Below are 22,253 nucleotides of genomic sequence, written 5' to 3'. Positions count from 1 at the left end.
GTTCCAGCAAGAAAGGGCAGAATGATACCACATGGCAGAAGAGATGCTTCAGAGCTTTGGGTATAAATAATTGCATAGAAAGGCAAGAGATTCCCATTAGTACATATCTCTGGGGACATCTTTCACTGTGGGCCAATTCCTTGGAATCTAATTATATTTTTTCCCTATGAGCTATCTAAATTATCTCACCTACTTCTTTGCCTTTTTTTTTTTTTTTTAAATAACCCGTGGATTCAGGCCAAGATTTCCCTCATTTCCTGGCTCACTGAGGGATGGAAAGCTTTCTCACAGGTTCTCTTCCTGATTCCAAAGTGAGTGAGCAATAATTTACAAAACATTTTCTCTCCCAATCTCATTCTACTTTTCTGCTTAGATGAGGGATAACCAGCCTAAAGAACAATCTGTGAACTGATGCCTGCCCATGGCCCACCAAGCTTTAATATCCAGCCCTCATTTAATTGTCTTGAAGCCAGAGATCACAAACCAACACCCCACAGTGGCTAGACAGTGCAAGAGACATGCTAATTTCTGGTATGCAAATCAGTGATGCCAGATCTGATAGTGTGTGAGAAACCTAAATATTCAGGTTTACACATGTTTGTGCAATCTTCTGATTTATAAATCTCAGACACTAATTCAAAATTTTAAACAGTATTGCATGAGACAAACAAAAATACATCTGCAGGCTCAAGGCCTCATAGTTTTTTTTTTTTTTTTTTAATTTTTGCTTTAAGTTAATGCAAAGGAGAAAAATATGTACCCAGAAAAGAATCTGTAAAATTGCTTGTCCCTAAGGTTTAGCTGGGTAGAATAGTTGCAGTGGGGCCAGTGCTAGAGATGACCCCATAATTGGTCCCCAACTGGATTCTCATCAGTTAGTTACAGATGCTTCTGCCTCTGCCTCAGACGGAGAGAAAAAATTATAACCACCAGTAAATTGATAAAATCTGGGGGTCAAATATTTCTCATCCCTGTATCTTTAGCCTATAACATGGTTATGGTACATAGTCCATGCTCAGTTAATTTTTCATTGACAGAAAAGGACTAATTGGCCCAGTTTTATTGCAGATGTTGCTGTGTGAAGACTTTGGGCAAATTATTCCATGTCAATTTCTTCATCTGAATGGAGAAGATTATAATACTACTAACCTCAGGGTGGTCTAAAGGATAGAAATGAAATAAAACATGTGAATCTCCTTAATGAATTCCAAGTGCCATATAAACACAAGGATTAAAGGATTAAAAATGTAAGTATCTCTGGTTCTCAAATATATACACATACAAACACTTGTGTATACAAACTCAAATATATACACAAACACTTGTTAAAACTTACATGTTTTAACATAAGTTAAAACAAAGCAGTGCCAATTTTCACATTGGAACTTTGCTGCTCAGTTTCTTTCCTCCCAAATTTCATATTCAAAAAACAATGCCATCCGTTTGCTCCCATCTAATCAGTTCAGTTCAGTCGCTCAGTTGTGTCCGACTCTTGAGACCCTATGAACTGCAGCACGCCAGGCTTCCCCGTCCATCACCAACTCCCGGAGTTCACCCAAACTCATGTGCATCGAGTTGGTGCTGCCATCCAGCCATCTCATCCTCTGTCGTCCCCTTCTCCTCCTGCCCCCAATCCCTCCCAGCATCGGAGTCTTTTCCAATGAGTCAACTCTTTGCATGAGGTGACCAAAGTACTGGAGTTTCAGCTTTAGCATCAGTCCTTCCAAAGAACACCCAGGACTGATCTCTTTTAGGATGGACTGGTTGGATCTCCTTGCAGTCCAAGGGACTCTCAAAAGTCTTCTCCAACACCACAGTTCAAAAGCATCAATTCTTTGGTGCTCAGCTTTCTTCACAGTCCAACTTTCACATCCATACATGACCACTGGAAAAACCATAGCCTTGACTAGACGGACTTTTGTTGGCAAAGTAATGTCTCTGCTTTTGAATATGCTATCTAGTTTCATCATAATTTTCCTTCCAAGGAGTAAACGTCTTTTAATTTCATGGCTGCAGTCACCATCTGCAGTGATTTTGGAGCCCCAGAAAAATAAAGTCTGGCACTGTTCCTATCTAATACTTAAGCATTATGTCTCCAAAATGGATTCTTATCTCATCCATTATTCTTTGTCTTCATTGTCAAAAATCTAGACCAGACCTCTATAAAGACCCCCAACTTGATCTTAAAAGCAAAAAGTGAACATCGTCACTTCTCTACCCAAAGTCTTCAGAGAACTATTTTTCCCTTAAACATCAAACTCTTGGAGCTTTGATCTAGCCCCAAGCCCATCTCCCCAACCACATCTTACTTTCCTTTTACTTATTACAGTCCCAATATATTACATGTCTTCTTACAGGCTGTTCCCTTCCCATGGAAGACTTCTCTCTTCTTTCTACACTTGAGATCCCAATTTAAATGGCATTTCTTTACAGAGGCACACAATTCATGTTACCTGAATCTGTCCTCTTTGGAAAAAAATGTGGAAAAAAAACTATTAAAATTTGATGGGAAATGTAATTTTCTAATTAATTTAGGAACTGATCTAGAGCCACTGAGTCTCAAAGATATTAGTTTTTACGAAGGCAGGCCCTGATTGAGTAGAAGTAGTGAAGCAACAAGTCAGGTTTGGGAAATACTGCCAGCCGAGGAGATGAGGAGGACAGCTTCACAGTGGCCTGTGTGGAGAGGCAGGAAAAGTAGCAACAGGCTTATTTAGATTCCATCGCTGGCTTCTCTTCATTAGTGTGACAACTGCAAATCCAGAGTAGCATAGCAATAAGCCATGGAAGCTGAAGGATCTGGTTTGAAATCTAGTCTCTGTTACTTAATAGCCCTATGATCTTAGGAAAATTACTTTACCTCAGTTTCATCATTTTAAAATAAAGATAAGAATTATCTTGGAAGGGCATGTTGGTTAAATAAGAACTGTAAATTTCCTAAAGCATAGACAGAGCTTGGCTTTTGTTTATCTAGCACACCTTTGTCACAGTCTCTATCTCTTCCTTTTACAGAAAACCGCTGCCTCACTGTCTAGCCACATGGTTTGGGTGGAGCTGATCCATCCCTTGGCAACACTGGTTAACATGTGACACTGATCTAGCCAATGAGATCATCACAAATCCTTGGCTACAGTGGCTGATTCAGAATAGGTTATGTGACCTAATAAAATGAATTCCAGGAGAAGTTTTGAAGAAAAAATGAGTTCTTTGGAGTTACTAGGCTGTAGAAGTTAGTTTTGTGCTAAAGTGAAGAAGTGAAGTGAAGTCGCTCAGTCGTGTCCGACTCTTTGCGACCCATGGACTGTAGCCTACCAGGCTCCTCCCTCCATGGGATTCTCCAGGCAAGAGTACTGGAGTGGGTTGCCATTTCCTTCTCCAGGGGATGTTCCCAACCCAGGGATTGAACCCAGGTCTCCCACATTCCAGGCAGACGCTTTAACCTCTGAGCCACCAGGGAAGTCCCAGTTTTGTGCTATCAATTTTTTGTCCATCAGTTTTGTGCCACTGATGGCTATTTCTACCATCTTGTGGGAAGAACCAACCTGTGAATGCAGCTGGCATAGGTGGAAGCAGAGTGAGAAATGCAAAAGGACTGTGTCCTGATGACACTGCGTTAGGGACTGGATCCTTTAATATTAAGACCAGATTTACCCCATACACACATTTAGTTGTTTGATTCTTTGTTTTAAAAAACTATTTTCCATTGAGTTTACGTCACTTTCATTTTAAGTTTTACTAATATGGCAGGTACTTGATAAATGCTAACTGTTATTTAACTACTGCTCTCATCAACTTGGGATTGCTTCTGAGCCAGAGACAGGAAGGTGACAAAGAAGAAAGGGACATAAGGAAGAAACAAACGGTGGGTAGGAGAAATATCTAAAAGTGAACTATAGTGCTCTAAAACTAAGGGAGGGAGAGCCTGGGTGACTGGTAATTTTAGAGGCGCTAACTGGTCAAGCAAACACCCTCTTCCAACAACACAAGAGAACACTCTACACATGGACAAAACCAGATGGTCGACACTGAAATCAGATTGATTATATTCTTTGCAGCCAAAGATGGAGAAGCTCTATATAGTCAGCAAAAATAAGACCAGGAGCTGACTGTGGCTCAGATCATGAACTCCTTATTACCAAATTCAGACTTAAATTGAAGAAAGCAGGGAAAACCACTAGACCATTCAAGTATGACCTAAATCAAATCCCTTATGATTATACAGTGGAAGTGAAAAATAGATTTAAGGGACTAGATCTGATAGACAGAGTGCCTGATGAACTATGGACGGAGGTTCGTGACATTGTACAGGAGACAGGGAGCAAGACCATCCCCATGGAAAAGAAATTCAAAAAAGCAAAATGGCTGTCTCAAGAGGCCTTACAAATAGCTGTGAAAAGAAGAGAAGCAAAAAGCAAAGGAGAAAAGGAAAGATATAAACATCTGAATGCAGAGTTCCAAAGAATAGCAAGAAGAGATAAGAAAGCCTTCCTCAGTGATCAATGCAAAGAAATAGAGGAAAACAACAGAATGGGAAAGACTAGAGATCTCTTCAAGAAAATTAGAGATACCAAGGGAACATTTCATGCAAAGATGGGCTCGATAAAGGACAGAAATGGTATGGACCTAACAGAAGCAGAAGATATTAAGAAGAGGTGGCAAGAATACACAGAAGAAATGTACAAAAAAGATCTTCACGACCAAGATAATCAGGATGGTGTGATCACTGACCTAGAGCCAGACATCCTGGAATGTGAAGTCAAGTGGGCCTTAGAAAGCATCACTACGAACAAAGCTAGTGGAGGTGATGGCATTCCATTTGAGCTATTTCAAATCCTGAAAGATGATGCTGTGAAAGTGCTGCATTCAGTATGCCAGCAAATTTGGAAAACTCAGCAGTGGCCACAGGACTGGGAAAGGTCAGTTTTCATTCCAATCCCAAAGAAAGGCAATGACAAAGAATGCTCAAGCTACTGCACAATTGCACTCATCTCACACACTAGGAAAGTAATGGTCACAATTCTCCAAGCCAGGCTTTAGCAATACGTGAACCATGAACTTCCTGATGTTCAAACTGGTTTTAGAAAAGGCAGAGGAAGCAGAGATCAAATTGCCAACATCTGCTGGATCATGGAAAAAGCAAGAGAGTTCCAGAAAAACATCTATTTCTGCTTTATTGACTATGCCAAAGTCTTTGACTGTGTGGATCACCATAAACTGTGGAAAATTCTTCAAGAGATGGGAATACCAGATTACCTGACCTGCCTCTTAAGAAACCTGTATGCAGGTCAGGAAGCAACAGTTAGAACTGGACAAGGAACAACAGACTGTTCCAAATACGAAAAGGAGTACATCAAGGCTGTATATTGTCACCCTGCTTATTTAACTTCTATGCAGAGTACATCATGAGAAACGCTGGGCTGGAAGAAACACAAGCTGGAATCAAGATTGCTGGGAGAAATATCAATAACCTCAGATATGCAGATGATACTACCCTATGGCAGAAAGTGAAGAGGAACTAAAGAGCCTTGATGAAAGTTGAAAGTGGAGATTGAAAAAGTTGGCTTAAAGCTCAACATTCAGAAAACGAAGATCACGGCATCTGGTCCCATCACTTCATGGGAAATAGATGGGGAAACAGTGGAAACAGTGTCAGAGTTTATTTTTGGGGGCTCCAAAATCACTGCAGATGGTGACTGCAGCCATGAAATTAAAAGACGCTTACTCCTTGGAAGAAAAGTTATGACCAACCTAGATAGCATATTGAAAAGCAGAGATATTACTTTGCCAACAATGGTCCATCTAGTCAAGGCTATGGTTTTTCCAGTGGTCATGTATGGATGTGAGAGTTGGACTGTGAAGAAGGCTGAGTGCCGAAGAATTGACGCTTTTGAACTGTGGTGTTCTTGACTCTTGAGAGTCCCTTGGACTGCAAGGAGAGCCAACCAGTCCATTCTGAAGGAGATCAGCCCTGGGATTTCTTTGGAGGGAATGATGCTAAAGCTGAAACTCCAGTACTTTGGCCACCTCATGCGAAGAGTTGACTCATTGGAAAAGACTCTGATGCTGGAAGGGATTGGGGGCAGGAGGAGAAGGGGACGACAGAGGATGAGATGGCTGGATGGCATCACTGACTCAATGGATGTGAGTCTGAGTAAACTCTGGGAGTTGGTGATGGACAGGGAGGCCTGGCATGCTGCGATTCATGGGGTCGCAGAGTAGGACACAACTGAGTGACTGAACTGAATGAACTGACTGAATGATATACAAAGAAAATTCATGAAGATGAGAATTCATGGAATCATGAGCTTTTACCATCTATTGTTCTGATTTTCTTTTAAATTACTTTTGCAAGAAAAACTACCTAATCTCTATTTGTTTAAAACCAAAACAAAGAACTCTCCCTACCCCACATAACAATTAAAAACTCCTGTAGTGATGACAAACCAGGCATGAATTTAAAATCACAAGTTCCTGTCCGATTTTTCATGCAGCCCCAATAAAGAGGAGCCATGCATCTCTTTCAGAAGAGCTGATAAAAGGGGAGAATAAATTGTCTTTTAATGGTTGGTGAGACAGTCAAGTAAAGAGTACATTTTAAATGGATACATTTGTACATTCCATAATTAACAAACATCCATTTTCACCGCACAGCTAAAATACCTCATTCTATTTCCAGTACACTGTCACAGTCAAAAGGATACTAATGAGTCATCTGTAATTTTAAGAAGAACATGAGAAGGAAGAAGTTTTCTATAATAAAGAGTGGGTGAAGAATTTGAATGTATAGCCAAATGGTGCAATATCAACCAAAGCTATGAAAGGAAACTGTGAAAAAAAAAAAATTCCCACGAAGAAATAAAGGTGTGTTCACAAGCTAAAATGTGCCTTGCCACACAGTAAATAAACAAAACAAAAAAGGAACCCAGCCTGGAATCATGTTCTGAAGATCATGGAACCAAAGTTAACACAGTGTGGAAAATTCTGTGGGTCTTTTCTGATAGCACTGTTAATTTATTCCTTAGTTCTTACCTTGGACTTCTGAAGGCTTAAAACATCTGCAGGTCTGGAATGCTTCATGTGCCATGAATGTTCACGAGACAGTTGATACTATTTTTCCAGTTACTGCTACAATATCACTGACCATGGATTAAACTATTTTAACAGTCTCAGCAGAAATTTTGAACATTATGTAATTAGTATCTTTTAAACTGGGGCAAAAGAGATAAATATATGTGGGCATATGCCATCCGAAAATATACCATCAGCAGTGACATTTCCATAAGCGCACTGACATTGTCTTTGTAGAAGATCACAGACAGCTTCGCTGCGGTTTGTGTTCTTTCTATTCCTTACAGGTAAATTCCTTATATTCGTGCACCACTGCACTTTAAGCTAAAACAGCAAAGATTCTCCAGCCATTCTGACAAGGGGCTTGCTTTGTTTATTCTATACATTTTTTAGAAGGAGACTATAGAAATGTGGTATATAGACACAAATGACACATTAAGTACTGTACTTGAGTTAAGCCTTAGGGGAATGACTAGCCTGATTAATATTTGTATGTTACAACCCACAAAGGCTATAAAACCCACATCCTCAATATTGGTGAGAATGGGTAAATCTCATCCTAGGAAGCTTTTCCCCAGTGACACTTCCATCATTAGACACTTCATCTACGCCAGGAGTACTGTGTATATGCATTGTGTTGTTTAATGACGATCACCCTGCCATCCTTAGACACCCAAGCCACTAAAATGAAATTGGTCAAATATCAAAATATTCATTATTTTAAAAAGGTTATTATTTTTCTAAGCATTCTACCATCAATCAGAGGAAACACATTCAGAATTTAAGACTATTCCTCCATACTGAAACAATCCAATTGTGAAAGAAAATTTAAAACTAGAAAAGAGTGTACACATAACTATAGAAAGTTTTAAAACATGAAGATGAAAAAAAAAAGGAAATTTCAAACACACAGCTCAAGCATGCCATGTTAGTTTTTAAGGATTTCAGTCCTGCAAAAAGTTTCATTTGTATTTCTGTTGAATGACTTAAATTTGGAGACTTTCTTGATGTCAGCTCAAAGTGAAAGCAATGGACGTGCCTCAACTTGGGGAAAGCTCCTTTCTAATAACAATATTTCTCTTATCAGATTGTGCTACTTGCGCACAGATTTGTTCCGAAATGTCAGAATGTTTTTCCTTCCTCACACAATGTGCATTTGAAGATAAGGATATGGTAAAGGCAAGTTTGAATGTGAAGCTAACAAAGTTTATAAGGGTTACTTCAGCACAAGAATCTGGCAGATTAGTCATTTGTTCAGAGTCTGTCTTTCATCCTCAGTTTCAAGACCTTTCTTTTAACTATTCGGAAGGGTTTACATTACTTTGTTTTCCATCTGTCTTTATATCCTTTGTTATATCTAATTCATTATAAACCAATTGTGGACTGCTTTTGGGGACATTTGCTCAATATGACAACTTTATTAATCTAAAAACTTTTCAATTTAAAGGAAAAGATTGATTGGATGATTTGGTTTCTATTTAAAGAAGAGCCGCCCTTGTCAACAGGCATTAGTTTGGTCTTTCTCAATGTATGCATTTATTGTTTTACAGATAAGGACATGGCAGAGGATCCGGGATCCTGGCTTTGGATCCTGTTTGATGAAGTGGTAGGCTCTGGGTGACTTTAATAACTTTCAGATGGTTATTTCTACTGGAAAGCTGGGGACAGGATGTCTAGGGGTAGCAAAATGCCTGCTTAGGATGGAGCCCACCTAACCCACGATAATAGCAGCTCTAAATAGCTTGGAAATGTCCAATGGCTATAAATAAAGTCATATACTTTAGTTGCAATGAATTTCTGGCTAGAACATATCAGAGTCATAACTTCAATAATAGAGTAATTTTAAGTAAGGTAAAATGTTTGAATAACTGGTTTATCACATTTTTACTTTAAAAAAATACAAATAACCCCTTCGTAGACTGCTTAATATGGGTTTTAGCTTTTCAGATATCATATTAATTTCCAAAGTAGTGACTGAATGATAAAATGTAATTTTTCTCTTAGTTTAAATGGCAGTTATGAAACAGATAATGGTTTACCTACTAAGATTTAATACTACAATGTTAAAAAACAAATTTAAATAAAAGATAATAAATCTATTGAAAATGATTAATCTCTTCCATTACTGTAAAATGACAAATCAGTTTTAAAAAAGAAAATTGTTATACTTAAACCAGGTATAGCCTGACAACTTTAAAAAAAAATCTGAACCTAAGAGGTTTCTACCTCTGAAAACTGTGGTAGTCAATGAGAAGTGATTTACAAAACTGCCTTGAATTAACATACCATAATTCCAAATTTCTGCACTTCATAAAAACTAACATGATAATTGTGCCAGCAACCAAAAACATCCCTAAAAGTTTTGGGGGCATTTTTAAGGACCATATTTAACTAAAACATTTCATTTGCTTAATTACAATCTTTGTGCTGTACCTTCCACCAAGAGTTAACAAATATGTTGTGTTAGGTGAAAAATATAATAATTAACAAATTAACAAGCCATAAATTTAATCTAAAATCAATATAATAATTTTTTTTATTTAATATTTTTCTTCTTGACTTGGTGAAATCATGGTCATAATGAAAGGATAAGTACTTAATACTTCACTTCGAGCATGAATACTCAAATTTATGTATTTTTAGATTACTAGATTTTGGTTAATCCTTACCCATATTAATATATTCTCACCAAAAGATTAAATAATTGTTTAAACTATAGTTTGTATAGGAATGTTTTTTCCCAAATGAAAAAATTTTCAGGAACTTAATTGATGTATTATATATAACATAATATTTATATATAATATAAAATTGAAAATCCTTTTGGTATCAAATTTTGTTCTATGAGAAATTAATACCAACATTTTTGAGATCTTTATAACTTGTGACAATTTCAGGATTTTCAGGTACAGAAAACTCATAAATAGTAAACACAATCCCTGGGGAGAAGTTTTTAATTTGTCAAAATAGCTGCCTATGACTTACATTTGTTTTTAGATATCTTTTGTGTACATTTGGGACAGCTCCATCTGTTATGATCTAATCAATTTATTTGTCGTATATATGCATAAAGCATTCACAAATGTGTTCTATTTCCCAAAGAGAAGGATACTTAGAGTTTGTGCTAACTTAGCATATGTTGGTGCTCTAACAGTCTAAGGTATACTATAAGGCAAAAAGCAGCAAAATATGCCTGATAAAACACACTCACTTTCTTATTGATATAGTAGGGATCCAGGTCCTCCAGGGGCTCTGACACCATCTCTGGAGGGACGTCTCCATAAATAAAAGGAAGGTTCTTTCCAGCTTCCAAGTCACTATTTGGCTTTGGGCCATGTTCATCATCGTCTTTCTTGTCTGGTTTGGGATTCTTAGCCTTTTCTTCTGCAATGCGTCTTTCAATAGCCGCAAGGGATTCTCTGGTGAAGAAGTTGAAGCTGTCAGGTCCTGGTGGCACAAGCACTGTTTGCTCCATCTTGTCATCCTGCACATTTTAATCACCATTTACTCTGCATATGAAGTCCTAAAGAGAAAGAATACAGATATTTTAAGGAGCTTTAAAGATCTTAATATCTGCAACCTCCTGTTATGCAATACAAACTAGAGGACTGAAAAGTTCATTTCCAATTAAATTCAAATGGAATAATTAAATATAAATTCTTTTTTTTTTTTGTAGCTAGAACATTTAACTTGAGATCTTTAGCATGACCCTTTAAGCAAACTTTTAAACGTGCAAGACAGTATTGTCAACTATAGGCACAAAGTCATTTAGATCTCTAGAACTTATTCATCTTATGCAACTGAAATTTAATGTCAATGAACAGCAACTCTCTATTTTCCCCTCCCCCAGCTTCTTGCAACCACCATTCCACTTTCTGTTTCTATGAGTTTGGCTTAACAAACACGTTTTCTATCTCAGCTTTTTTGTTATAAATGTCCCATGTTTATTAATCCAATCCTTATGCTTTGCTGAGGCAGGAACCGTGCCATAACTTAAGGAAGTTATTCAAGTATAGCCTTAATTAAAGTACATTGGCTAAGTACCACCCTGTCCCAAATGAGCTATTCACTCTGTGAGCCACCCAGAAGATGAGGATGTAGCCCCAGAGAGACCATGGTTAACTCATCAACAGGATGAAGTGGAAAGGGAGCTGTCTCTGAGAGGATATAAAACGCAACTGTCTAATCTGCACAAGTGGCTCCTGATCAAGCCAGTCAGAACAGTTTGCTGCAGCCAGATTTAATGACCAAATAGCCATGGCTGTCCTGATTGAGGCTTCATCTATTCTGAGACAAAGACAATGGAACTGTGACCTGTCATGGCATCCGTCATGCTAGGGTCAGCCTACTTAAATACATATAGAAAGAGACAGTTTAAGGTTAGACAGACAACAATTAGATGACTAAGAATGGCAGAAAGGCTAGGCTGGAAAGGAATTACTAGATTGGGCAGTGGGCGGGAGAAGATAACTATAGGTACAGGAGACAGCAGAATTCTCTTATTTCAGAGGAAGAAGTAATCAGAAAGAAGACAGTTCTATAAGCTCAAACACTGAGATATTTTCCTTCACTAAAGGAATAATGATATTCTTGCTGATGCTATAATCCTACAGTGCAAAACATAAGGACCTGAGGCAAAACTCTTGACTCATACAGCTGCCAGACCTGATCAGATGCTGGAGGCCAAATCCCAAAGGTATTGTTTTAAGGCATATTTAATATCAGCTCAAATTTCACAGATAATACTGAGCCAAAACTTCTCAGAGCCTAGGCTATCATTTGACCACAAGTTTTATTTGGACACGGCATTAACTCATTGGTTCATGGTTTAGTTGCTAAGTCGTGTCCAACTCTTGCAACCCCATGGACTCTTGTCTGCCAGGCTTTTCTGTCCATAGGCTTCTTTAAGCAAGATTGGAGTGGTTGCCATTTCCTTCTTCAGGGGATCTTCCCGACCCAGGAATTGAACCCAGGTCTCCTGCCTTCCAGGGAGATTCTTTACCAACTGAGCTAGGAGGGAAGGTCATTAACTCATTAAGGTCAGCAAACTACAATATAGTCAATTGCAGCTTTGGTGTATATGAACTGCAATATTAAAATTGCTGCCATATATCTTTTGAGAGGTCTTACGGGAACTTCAAATTTTACTGAGGGAGATTCCCACTGCTGTGAAGTTTTTGATGGGTGACCGGAAACAAGGGGGTGTGCTGTGCTTATCACTCAGTCGAGTCCAACTCTTTGAGACCCCATGGACTGCAGCCTGCCAGGCTCCTCTGTCCACGGGGATTCTCCAGGCAAGAATATTGGAGTGAGTTGCCATGCCTTCTCCAGGGTATCTTCCCAACCCAGGGATTGAACCCAGGTCCCCTGTACTGCAGGCAGATTCTTTACTGGATATACAAGTCTAAATTTGTACTCTCTGTCCTTGAAGTGAACTAGTGAAATTTTCAGAGGCCTTTTCAATCTACCTGCAATTCAGCTTAGGGCCTGGAAGAAAAGAAAATTTAAATCAAGTAAATTTAAATCAATAGAAAAAGCATGTTTGGCCTTAAAATTCTACTGTTCCCATAAGGAATCAGGAAAATACTGGCAGTAATTTATTTTGAAATAAATGTTTAGGGATAACAAGTATGGTGCATTTTCTAAGGTAACTATTATAACATCAATGTATGGATGGTTTTATTTCTGACTAGTTTTTTTGATAGAAAACATGCATAAATGACATAAATTCAAAACATTAAAGGAAACTGGAAAATTCCCCTTCCTTCTTGCTCGCAAAAAATCAATTTCTGACCTAAGACCTAACCACTGTTATCTGTCTATGTAATAGATATGCGCCAACTCACACATTTTCTGCACCCTGCACTTTTCACTGAAAATATCTATTAGAGTTCATTTCTTATCAGTTTTTACAGATTCAACTCTTTATCAGCTGCATAGTTTTCCTTTTTTTGTACATACTATAATTTATTCAATCAATTCCCGGGTGATAGGTATTCAGCTGTTTTTAATCTTTTGTTTTGACAAATAAAGATAGAATTAATATATGTTATACACATACTTTCACATATATGTGAATAGTATAGTATCAATTTCTACAGTTGTACTTAGCTATGCAGAATGTGAATCTTTAATTTTGGTATTATTACAAAATAACTCTTTCTGAAGGTTGAACCAACTGGTTCTTCTGACAACAATGGAACATGGTGCCTGCTCATGTACATTCTCACCACATAATGTGTTATCATATTTTCAGTATGTTCAATCGGATTGGGGCAAAACAGGGGCCATATCACTGTTTTAATTTGCATTTGTCTTAAAATGAGAAAAGCTGAACTTATGTGAACTTACATGAGCATATGTTCAAGAGCTATATTTTCTTTTTCTGTGACTATTTAAATAACAGTACATGTTTTCATTTTCTTTTCCTTTTTAAACTATAGCACCCTTTTAGATACAATATGAACCATTTAATTTGGGAATGTGGGGGTTTTTAAAAATATATAGTGTATGTATTTTGAGTTTATGGTGTTTTGTGCTACAGATTACAAAATTTAATTAAAACATTTTGCATGTTATGTGATGATTCACTCTAATTCTTCTCTGGTTTCTAGATTTTGTGTCATGCTCTGGAAAGCATCCATGTCCCTGAGAGTGTGGAGGGATACATTATATTTTCTTCCTTCATTTTTATCATTTATGGTTTAGATTTATACATTTAAATCTTTGATCTATTTGGAATGTGATTTCTAATAGTTATTTACTTATTGGCTGTGTTGGGTTTCCATAGCTGCACAGAGGGTTTCTCTAGTTACGGGGAGCAGGGCCTAGTCTCTAGTTGCAGTGCACAGGCTTCTCATTGCTGAGGCTTCTCCTGTTCTGGAGCACGGGCTCCAGGGCATGCGGGCTTCAGTAGTTGCTGCATGTGGGCTCAATAGTTGTGGCTCACAGGCTTCAGAGAGCAGACGCAGTAGTTGTGGTGTGTGAGCTTAGTTACTCTGAAGCAGATGGGATATTCCTGGACCAGGGATGAACTGCTGACCCTTGCATTGCAAGATGGATTCTTAACCACTGGATCACCAGGGAAGCCCTAGAATTTGCTTACTATATGGAGTGAGGTAGACATCCATTTGTCCAGTTGTTCTAACATTTTATACACACACACACACACAGATCCCCAAGGTCAACAAAACACTTTACAAATCCTAAACATACTTTCATAAAGCTTAGGAAAAACTCAACACTATACATACCAATCCAATTATATGTGAGATACAATTACACTAATAAGGATGAAGGAAGTAAAATACAGTTATTTGCATACTATATAATTGTATGCCTAGAAAAAATAGAAACATCTGAAAGATTCCTAAAAGTGGTAAAAGAATTGAGGTGTCTATTTCAAAGGTGATATGAAAAACTCAATATATTTCCTTTATAGGAACAACAAGTTTTAAAATACAATGGAAGAAACTAGAACCTTTCCCACTCAGATTACAAACAAAGCAAGGACATCTCCTCTCATCACTTTTTAAGATCATACGGGAAGTCCTAGCTAATGTAATAAGGCAAGGAAAGGAAATAAAAAGTTTACAGATTGAGAAGGAAGAAATGAGTGTGTCTGTTGACATCATAATTGTTTATATAAAAAAATCCAAAAGAATTAACAGAAGAACTCCTGGAACTAATAAGCAATTACAGTGAGGTTGCAAATTACAAAGTTAATATAGAAAAGTCAGCTGCTTTCCTACATTCCAGCAAAGAACAAGTGGAATTGGAAGTTAAAAACATAAAACCACTCACATTAGCACTCCCCTCAAAGAAATACTTAAATACAAAGTTAACAGATTATGTTCAAGGTCTGTATGAGTAAAATTATAAAACTGACCAAAGAAATCAAGTGAGTGAGTGTTAGTTGCTCAGTCATGTCCTACTCTTTGCAATCCCGTGGACTGTAGTCCACCAGGCAGCTCTGTCCATGGAATTCTCCAGGCAAGAATACTAGAGTGGGTTGCCATTCCTTTTTCCAGGGGATCTTCCTGACTCAGGGGTCAAACCCAGGTCTCCTGCATTATAGGCAGATTCTTTACTGTCTGAGTCACCAGGAAAGTACTAATTAAATAAATGGAGGTATTCCCGGTTCATGGATAGGAAGTTTCAATATTATCAAGATGCTAATTTGTCCCAAATTGAAGATATACAGTTGGCAAATAAGCATATGAAACAATGCACCACATAATATATTATCAGATCAGTCGCTCAGTCGTGTCCGACTCTTTGCGACCCCATGAATCGCAGCACGCCAGGCCTCCCTGTCCATCACCAACACCCGGAGTTCACTCAGCCTCAAGTCCATTGAGTCAGTGATGCCATCCAGCCATCTCATCTTCTGTCGTCCCCTTCTCCTCTTGACCCCAATCCCTCCCAGCATCAGAGTCTTTTCCAATGAGTCAACTCTTCACATGAGGTGGCCAAAGTACTGGAGTTTCAGCTTTAGCATCATTCCTTCCAAAGAAATCCCAGGGCTGATCTCCTTCAGAATGGACTGGTTGGATCTCCTTGCAGTCCAAGGGACTCTCAAGAGTCTTCTCCAACACCACAGTTCAAAAGCATCAATTCTTCAGTGCTCAGCCTTCTTCACAGTCCAACTCTCACATCCATACATGACCACAGGAAAAACCATAGCCTTGACTAGATGAACCTTTGTTGGCATATAGGAACTCACAAAACCTGTGGTTGTAGTTTTGGCCTACACCTTCTCTTTACATGAGAGCTGGCATTTAAATATGCCTTTCAGTTGACAGAGGAGTGCTTACTCCTTTCATAAGAGACAAAACAATTTAATTTTCTTGGTGGAAAAAGACTTTGAAGAGAGAGAAATACTTTCAAGATGAATAGAGATATGCACTTAAATGAAAATGAACTATAAAAAGTGAGAGGGATAACTAAGTAACCACAGCTGGGTATAAAATAATAACAGGACGTGTATGACAAGAGCATTTCTGAAAGATTTTTTTTTCCTAAGTTGGAAATAAGTAGTGCAGTGGGCAATAGAAAAATGGAAGAACATTCTTTAGGAAGACAAGCAAAACAAAAGTAGAAGCCAATTAGATTTTTAAAAATCCTATAAAGAAACAAAAAATCCAAAAGGAAATAAATTGGAAGCCAGAGGCTGTGAAGCAAAAAAAGGTTGTAAAAAAGCAAAGTAGAATTTGTGAGTGGAAAGAAATAGTAAAGTAATAGAAATAGCATAACCAATATTAATGTGGGAAAAAGAAGAATAAGGGGAAAATATATTAAAATGTACAAGTATAAATAAAAGAAATTATGCATTCTGATAACACCAAATGGACATTAAAAGGGGGAGCTAAATCTACAACATCAGAATTACATTTTAGTAAGATATTACACATTTCTGTGGGCCTTTGTAAGATCAGAAAGTTTGTGATTCTGTATCACCCATAATATGTCCCTAATTAATCACATATATTATAATAAGTGTTTTATTATTTGATGAGGTTTTGCTTCCTGACATTTCATATGGCTTGTTCCCTTAGAAAATAACACATGCATTACATATTGGACTTCAGTAAGCATTTATCACAGTCAAAACATTTTTCTGAGGAGTTTGGACCAGTGAACAGTATGGTTTTGATTATCCTCATAGAACAGCACTCAATATGTCAGCAAATTTTGAAAATTCAGCAGTGGCCTCAGGACTGGAAAAGGTCTGTTTTCATTCCAATTCCAAAGAAAGGCAATGCCAAAGAATGCTCAAACTACCACACAATTGCATGCATCTCACACACTAGTAAAGTAATGCTCAAAATTCTTCAAACCAGGCTTGAACAGTACATGAACCATGAACTTCCAGATGCTTAGTTTTCTGAATGTTGACTTTTACGCCAACTTTTTCACTTTCGTCTTTCACTTTCATCAAAAGGCTCTTTAGTTGCTCTTTTCTTTCTGCCATAAGGGTGGTGTTATCTGCATATCTGAGGTTATTGATATTTCTCCCAGCAATTTGATTCTAGATTGTGTGTCATCCAGCCCAGCTGTTGCTTCTTGACCTGCATACAGAAAACTAAGATCATGGCATCTGGCCCCATCACTTCATGGCAAATAGATGGGGAGAGAATGGAAACGATGACAGACTTTATTTTTTCGGGCTCCAAAGTCATATGGTGACTGCAGCCAAGTTCAAAGATGCTTGCTCCTTGGAAGAAAAGTTATGACCAACCTAGACAGCATATTAAAAAGCAGAGACATTACTTTGCCAACAAAGGTCTATCTAGTCAAAGCTATGGTTTTTTCAGTAGTCATGTATGGATGTGAGAGTTGGACTATAAAGAAGGCTGAGCACTGAAAAACTGATGCTTTTGAACTGTGATGTTGGAGAAGATGTTGGAGAAGACTCTTTAAAGTCCCTTGGAATGCAAGGAGATCCAACCAGTGCATCCTAAAGAAAATCAGCCCTGAATATTCATTGGAAGGACTGATGCTGAAGCTGAAACCCCAATACTTTGGCCATCTGATGTGAAGAACTGACTCAGTGGAAGAGACCCTGATGCTGGGAAAGCCTGAATGTGGGAGGAGAAAGGAATGACAGAGGATGAGATCGTTGGATGGCATCACCAACTCAGTGGATATGAGCTTGAGTAAACTCCAGGATGTGGTGATGGACAGGGAGGCCTGGCATGGTGCAGTCCATGGGGTCACAAAGGGTCAGATATGACTGAGTGACTCAACTGAACTGATAGTACACATAGAGGAACTTCAATTAAAAAAAAAACAAAAACTTAACCCATGATGCTGCACAGTTCAGATGCCTTTAGACATCTGCATTTTTGCATCCAAACAGAATTATCCACAATAGTTCAAATGAAGCATTTCGTTTTCAGAGTGGCGTTTCACATAAGTCTTAAACATGAAGGCAGTCTTATAAAGGCCAAAGAATGTTCAAACTATCACACAGCTGTGGTCATTTCATATACTATCAAGGTAATGCTCAAAATCCTTCAAGATAGGCTTCAACAGTATGTAAACTGAAAACTTCCAGATGTACAACCTGGATTTAGAAAGAGCAGAGGAGCTAGAGATCAAGTTGCCAACATCCCTTGGATCACACAAAAAGCAAGAGAATTCCAGAAAAACATATACTTCTTCTTCATTGACTACACTAAAGCCTTTGACTGTGTAGATCACAACAAATTGTGGAAAATTCTTAGAGAGATGGGAATACCAGACCACCTTACCTGCCTCCTGAGAAACCTGTATGCAGGTCAGGAAGCAATAGTTAGAAACTGACATGGAAAAACAGACTGGTTCAAAATTGGGAAAGGAATAATTCAAGGTAATATATTGTCATCTTGCTTATTTAACTTCTATATAGAATACATCATGTGAAATGCTGAGCTGGATGAAGCACAAGCTGGAATCAAGACTGCTGGGAGGTTATATGTCAGTAACCTCAGATATGCAGATGACACCACTCTAACAGCAGAAATGGAAGAGGAACTAAAGAGCCTCTTGATGAAGGTGAAAGAGGAGAGTGAAAAAGCTGGTTTAAAACTCAGCATTCAAAAAACTAAGATCATGGCATATGGTCCCATCACTTCATGACAAATAGATGGGGAAACAATGGAAACAGTGACAGACTTTATTTTCTTGGACTTCAAAAATCACTGCAGATGGTGACTGAAGCCATGAAATTAAAAGACGCCTGCTTCTTGAAAGGAAAGCTATGACAAACCTAGACAGTGTATTAAAAAGCAGAGATATTATTTTGATGCCAAAAGTCTGTATACTCAAAGCTATGGTTTTTCCAGTAGTCGTGTACAGATATGAGAGTTGGACTTATAGTCCAACTCAGAAGGTGGAGCACCAAAGAACTGCTGGTTTTGAACTGTGGTGTTGGAGAAGACTCTTGAGATCTCCTTGGACAGCAAGGAGATCAAACCAGTCAATCCTGAAGGAAATCAACCCTGAGTATGCATTGGAAGGACAGATGCTGAGGCTGAAGCTCCAATACTTTGGCCACCTGATGTGAAGGGCCAACTCATTGGAAAAGACTCTGATGCTGGGAAAGTTGAGGGCAGGAGGAGAAAAGGACAACAGAGGACAAGATGGTTGGATGACATCACCAACTCAATGGAAATAAGTTTGAGCAAACTCCAGCAAACAGCAAAGGACAGGGAAACCTGGTGTGATGCAATTCATGGGGTTGCAAAGAGTCAGACACGACTGAGTGACTGAACAACAGAGGCTTGGTCTAGATTTTTGACAATGAAGACAAAGAAAAATGGATGGGATCAGAATCTATTTTGGAGATGTAATGCTTAAATATTAGATGGAGCAAATGTATGACATTGTCTTTTGAATATGAAATTTGGGAGGAAAAATCTGAGCAGAAAAGCTCCAATGTGAAAATTGGTATTGCTTTCAAATACACATTTGTATGTATATGTATTTGAGAACCAGAGATACATTTTAATCCTTTAATCCTTGTGTTTCTATGAAGCAACTGAACAATAACAACAACTAGTTGAAGAAATTGGGCCTTTTATAAGTTAATACTATGCAGCTTCTTTTGGGGGATACTTCTGTCCCTGACTACACAGCTATACCCTCCAAACAAACTTAAATGAAATTATAAGATGATATTTTGTTATATATGTGTTGTGCTTAGTTGCTCAGTCACGTCTGCCTCTTTGCGACCCTGTGGACTATAGCCCACCAGACCCTTAGTCCATGGGAATTCTCCAGGCAAGAATATTGGAGTGGATTGCCATGCCTACCCCCAGGGGATCTTCCCAACCCTGGGATCAAACCCAGGTCTCCAGCATTGCAGGCAGATTCTTTACCATCTGAGTCACCTGGAAAGCCCATTCATATGTTATTCCTCTGCTAATTTGCCTCTTTCATTCAGAATCTGAGTGAGAAAAAATGTGTCATTTAATGCTGCCCTTAAAAGACTCCCAACATCGACAACTTTGCATCCTAATGCTATTGTTGATTTAGGTGAGGAATAACATAATTTAGGCAACTTTTCATGGAATTATTTTGGTTCTTAAATTCCATGTTACTTTTAAAGTCTAAGTGTAATTTCCTTCTCCACTCCCTCCATTCCCTCACTCCAACGTAGTAAGACCATTTTATCACGCTTTCTAACAAACTTCTACTACTGCCATTATGATCTGTTAGAACAATAATTATTATTTTATGCCTTATCTGACTCTGGAAGAGAATTTACAGGGAAAAACTGGCCAACTAATAAGTAAGTTAAACATACAGTCTGATGTTTTCTCAGGTTGTCACTTTAAGTTTTTCCTTACAGACAACTGTTCAATTCAGTTCAAGTGAGTTGGCAGTCATGTCCAACTCTTTGTCACCCCATGGGCTGCAGCACGCCAGGTCTCCCTGTCCATCACCAACTCCCGGAATTTACTCAAACTCATGTCCATTGAGTCAGTGATGCCATCCAACCATCTCATCCTCTGTCGTCCCCTTCTCCTTCTGCCTTCAATCTTTTCCAGCATCAGGGTCTTTTCCAATGAGTCAGTTCTTCGCATCGGGTGGCCAAAGTATTGGAGTTTCAGCTTCAGCATCAGTCCTTCCAATGAATATTCAGGACTGATTTTCTTTAGGATGGACTGGTTGGATCTCCTTGCCGTCCAAGGGACTCTCAAGAGTCTTCTCCAATACCACAGTTCAAAAGCATCAATTCGTCGGTGCTCAGCTTTCGTTATAGTCCAACTCTCACATCCATACATGACTACTGGAAAAACCAGAGCTTTGACTAGATGGACCTTTGTTGGCAAAGATATGTCTCTGCTTTTTATATGCTGGCTATGTTGGTCATAACTTTTCTTCCAAGGAGCAAGCATCTTTTAATTTCATGACTGCAGTTACCATCTGCATGGTTTTGGAGACCAAAAAATTAAAGTCTGTCACTGTTTCCCCATTTATTTGCCATGAAGTGATGGGACCAGATGCCATGATCTTAATTTTCTGCAGACAAATGTATAGATAATCCTTAACATAATCATATTTTAATATTGATGTGAAGAGATCCTTAGAATTTATAAGACAGGCTTTTCAGTCAAAGAATTAGTTTGCTTTAATCTCGGAACTTCTGAAAGGTTAAGTAGGTTACTTTAAGAGAATCAGATAAAGATACTGCTACTGCTAAGTCACTTTAGTCGTGTCTGACTCTGTGCGACCCCATGGACTAAATCATAAAATCAAGAAGTAGCAAATGTTGAAAGAAAAGTTAAAAACCATCTAATCCACCCCTTTCATTTAATAGAAAACAAACAAAATCAAAACAAAATTGATACTTTGTTTAGAATTTGTGTGCTTATTACTTCCAAAATAAATACCTGATTTGTCCAGGTCACAAGTTTATTAATGAACTGGATTCAGAATATTTCCTGACTCCCAAACCAGTGCCTGCCCATATTTAATAGTTATGAAATGATTTTCAAGTACTTACATGATTTTAAACTTAAGTAAAATGTATGCAAATATAACACAAGTAGCTACGGTAACCTAGCATTCATTCAATGAATTATATTTCTTGCAAAAACCCAAAACAAACCAAGTAAATGAAGTATTTTGGCAGAAGTTGAAACTATCTTTAAAAAAATCTGAAAAACACTAGACACCAAAAAGAATGATAATACTTAAATTTAGAAACTATGTTATACATATTTGAAACCTGACCATCATCTTTCCACAATTTATATTTTATTTCTATAACTTTTTATGTTTTATTAAACCTACTTCTATTTACTACTGAGAAGATCACTCTGTATAATTCATTAGCTCCACTCAAAGGTTTTCTAATCAAAGCTATAATTGTATGACACTGATGTATCTTGACCATTTTATATAATTTAACATGGAAAATCCTTATATCTGCAATTCTGTCTTTAAAATGATTTGATTTTCAAACTGAGGAGAAAGCAGTCTCCTGCCAAAATGACTGCCAGCCCCTTGCAGCATCCCACTACTACTCTGGGGACGTAATCCATCTGGGCACAGTAGTTCGTGAGGAAGTGTTTCGGTTGATTTTGTGGTGTTTCTGCCACCTACTTTACAACAGAATGTTACTGCCAATAATAATAAAAATAACTAGGCAAATGTTATTCTCACGGTTGTAATCTCACATCATTATTTCTTAA

At 38.0% G+C, this 22,253-nt stretch overlaps 1 protein-coding gene across 2 annotated transcripts in view; it reads right to left on the bottom strand.

Annotated features, from left to right (window-relative positions):
- Positions 1-22,253, bottom strand: part of SCN1A (sodium voltage-gated channel alpha subunit 1) — a 157,060-nt gene that overhangs the window by 85,378 nt on the left and 49,429 nt on the right. Inside the window, exon 2 of one of the 2 annotated variants that reach the window (XM_059875048.1) lies at positions 10,280-10,591. In XM_059875048.1, the coding sequence (XP_059731031.1) occupies positions 10,280-10,543 (264 nt within the window). In that variant the 5' untranslated portion in view covers positions 10,544-10,591. Of the gene's footprint in view, positions 1-10,279; positions 10,592-22,253 lie in introns of those variants that run through there. The other variant, NM_001193218.2, reaches the window with a different exon arrangement.

Source organism: Bos taurus, chromosome 2 (genome assembly GCF_002263795.3).
Source record: "Bos taurus isolate L1 Dominette 01449 registration number 42190680 breed Hereford chromosome 2, ARS-UCD2.0, whole genome shotgun sequence".
Taxonomy (NCBI): Eukaryota; Metazoa; Chordata; class Mammalia; order Artiodactyla; family Bovidae; genus Bos; species Bos taurus.
This window is presented reverse-complemented; position numbering and strand designations above follow the sequence as displayed.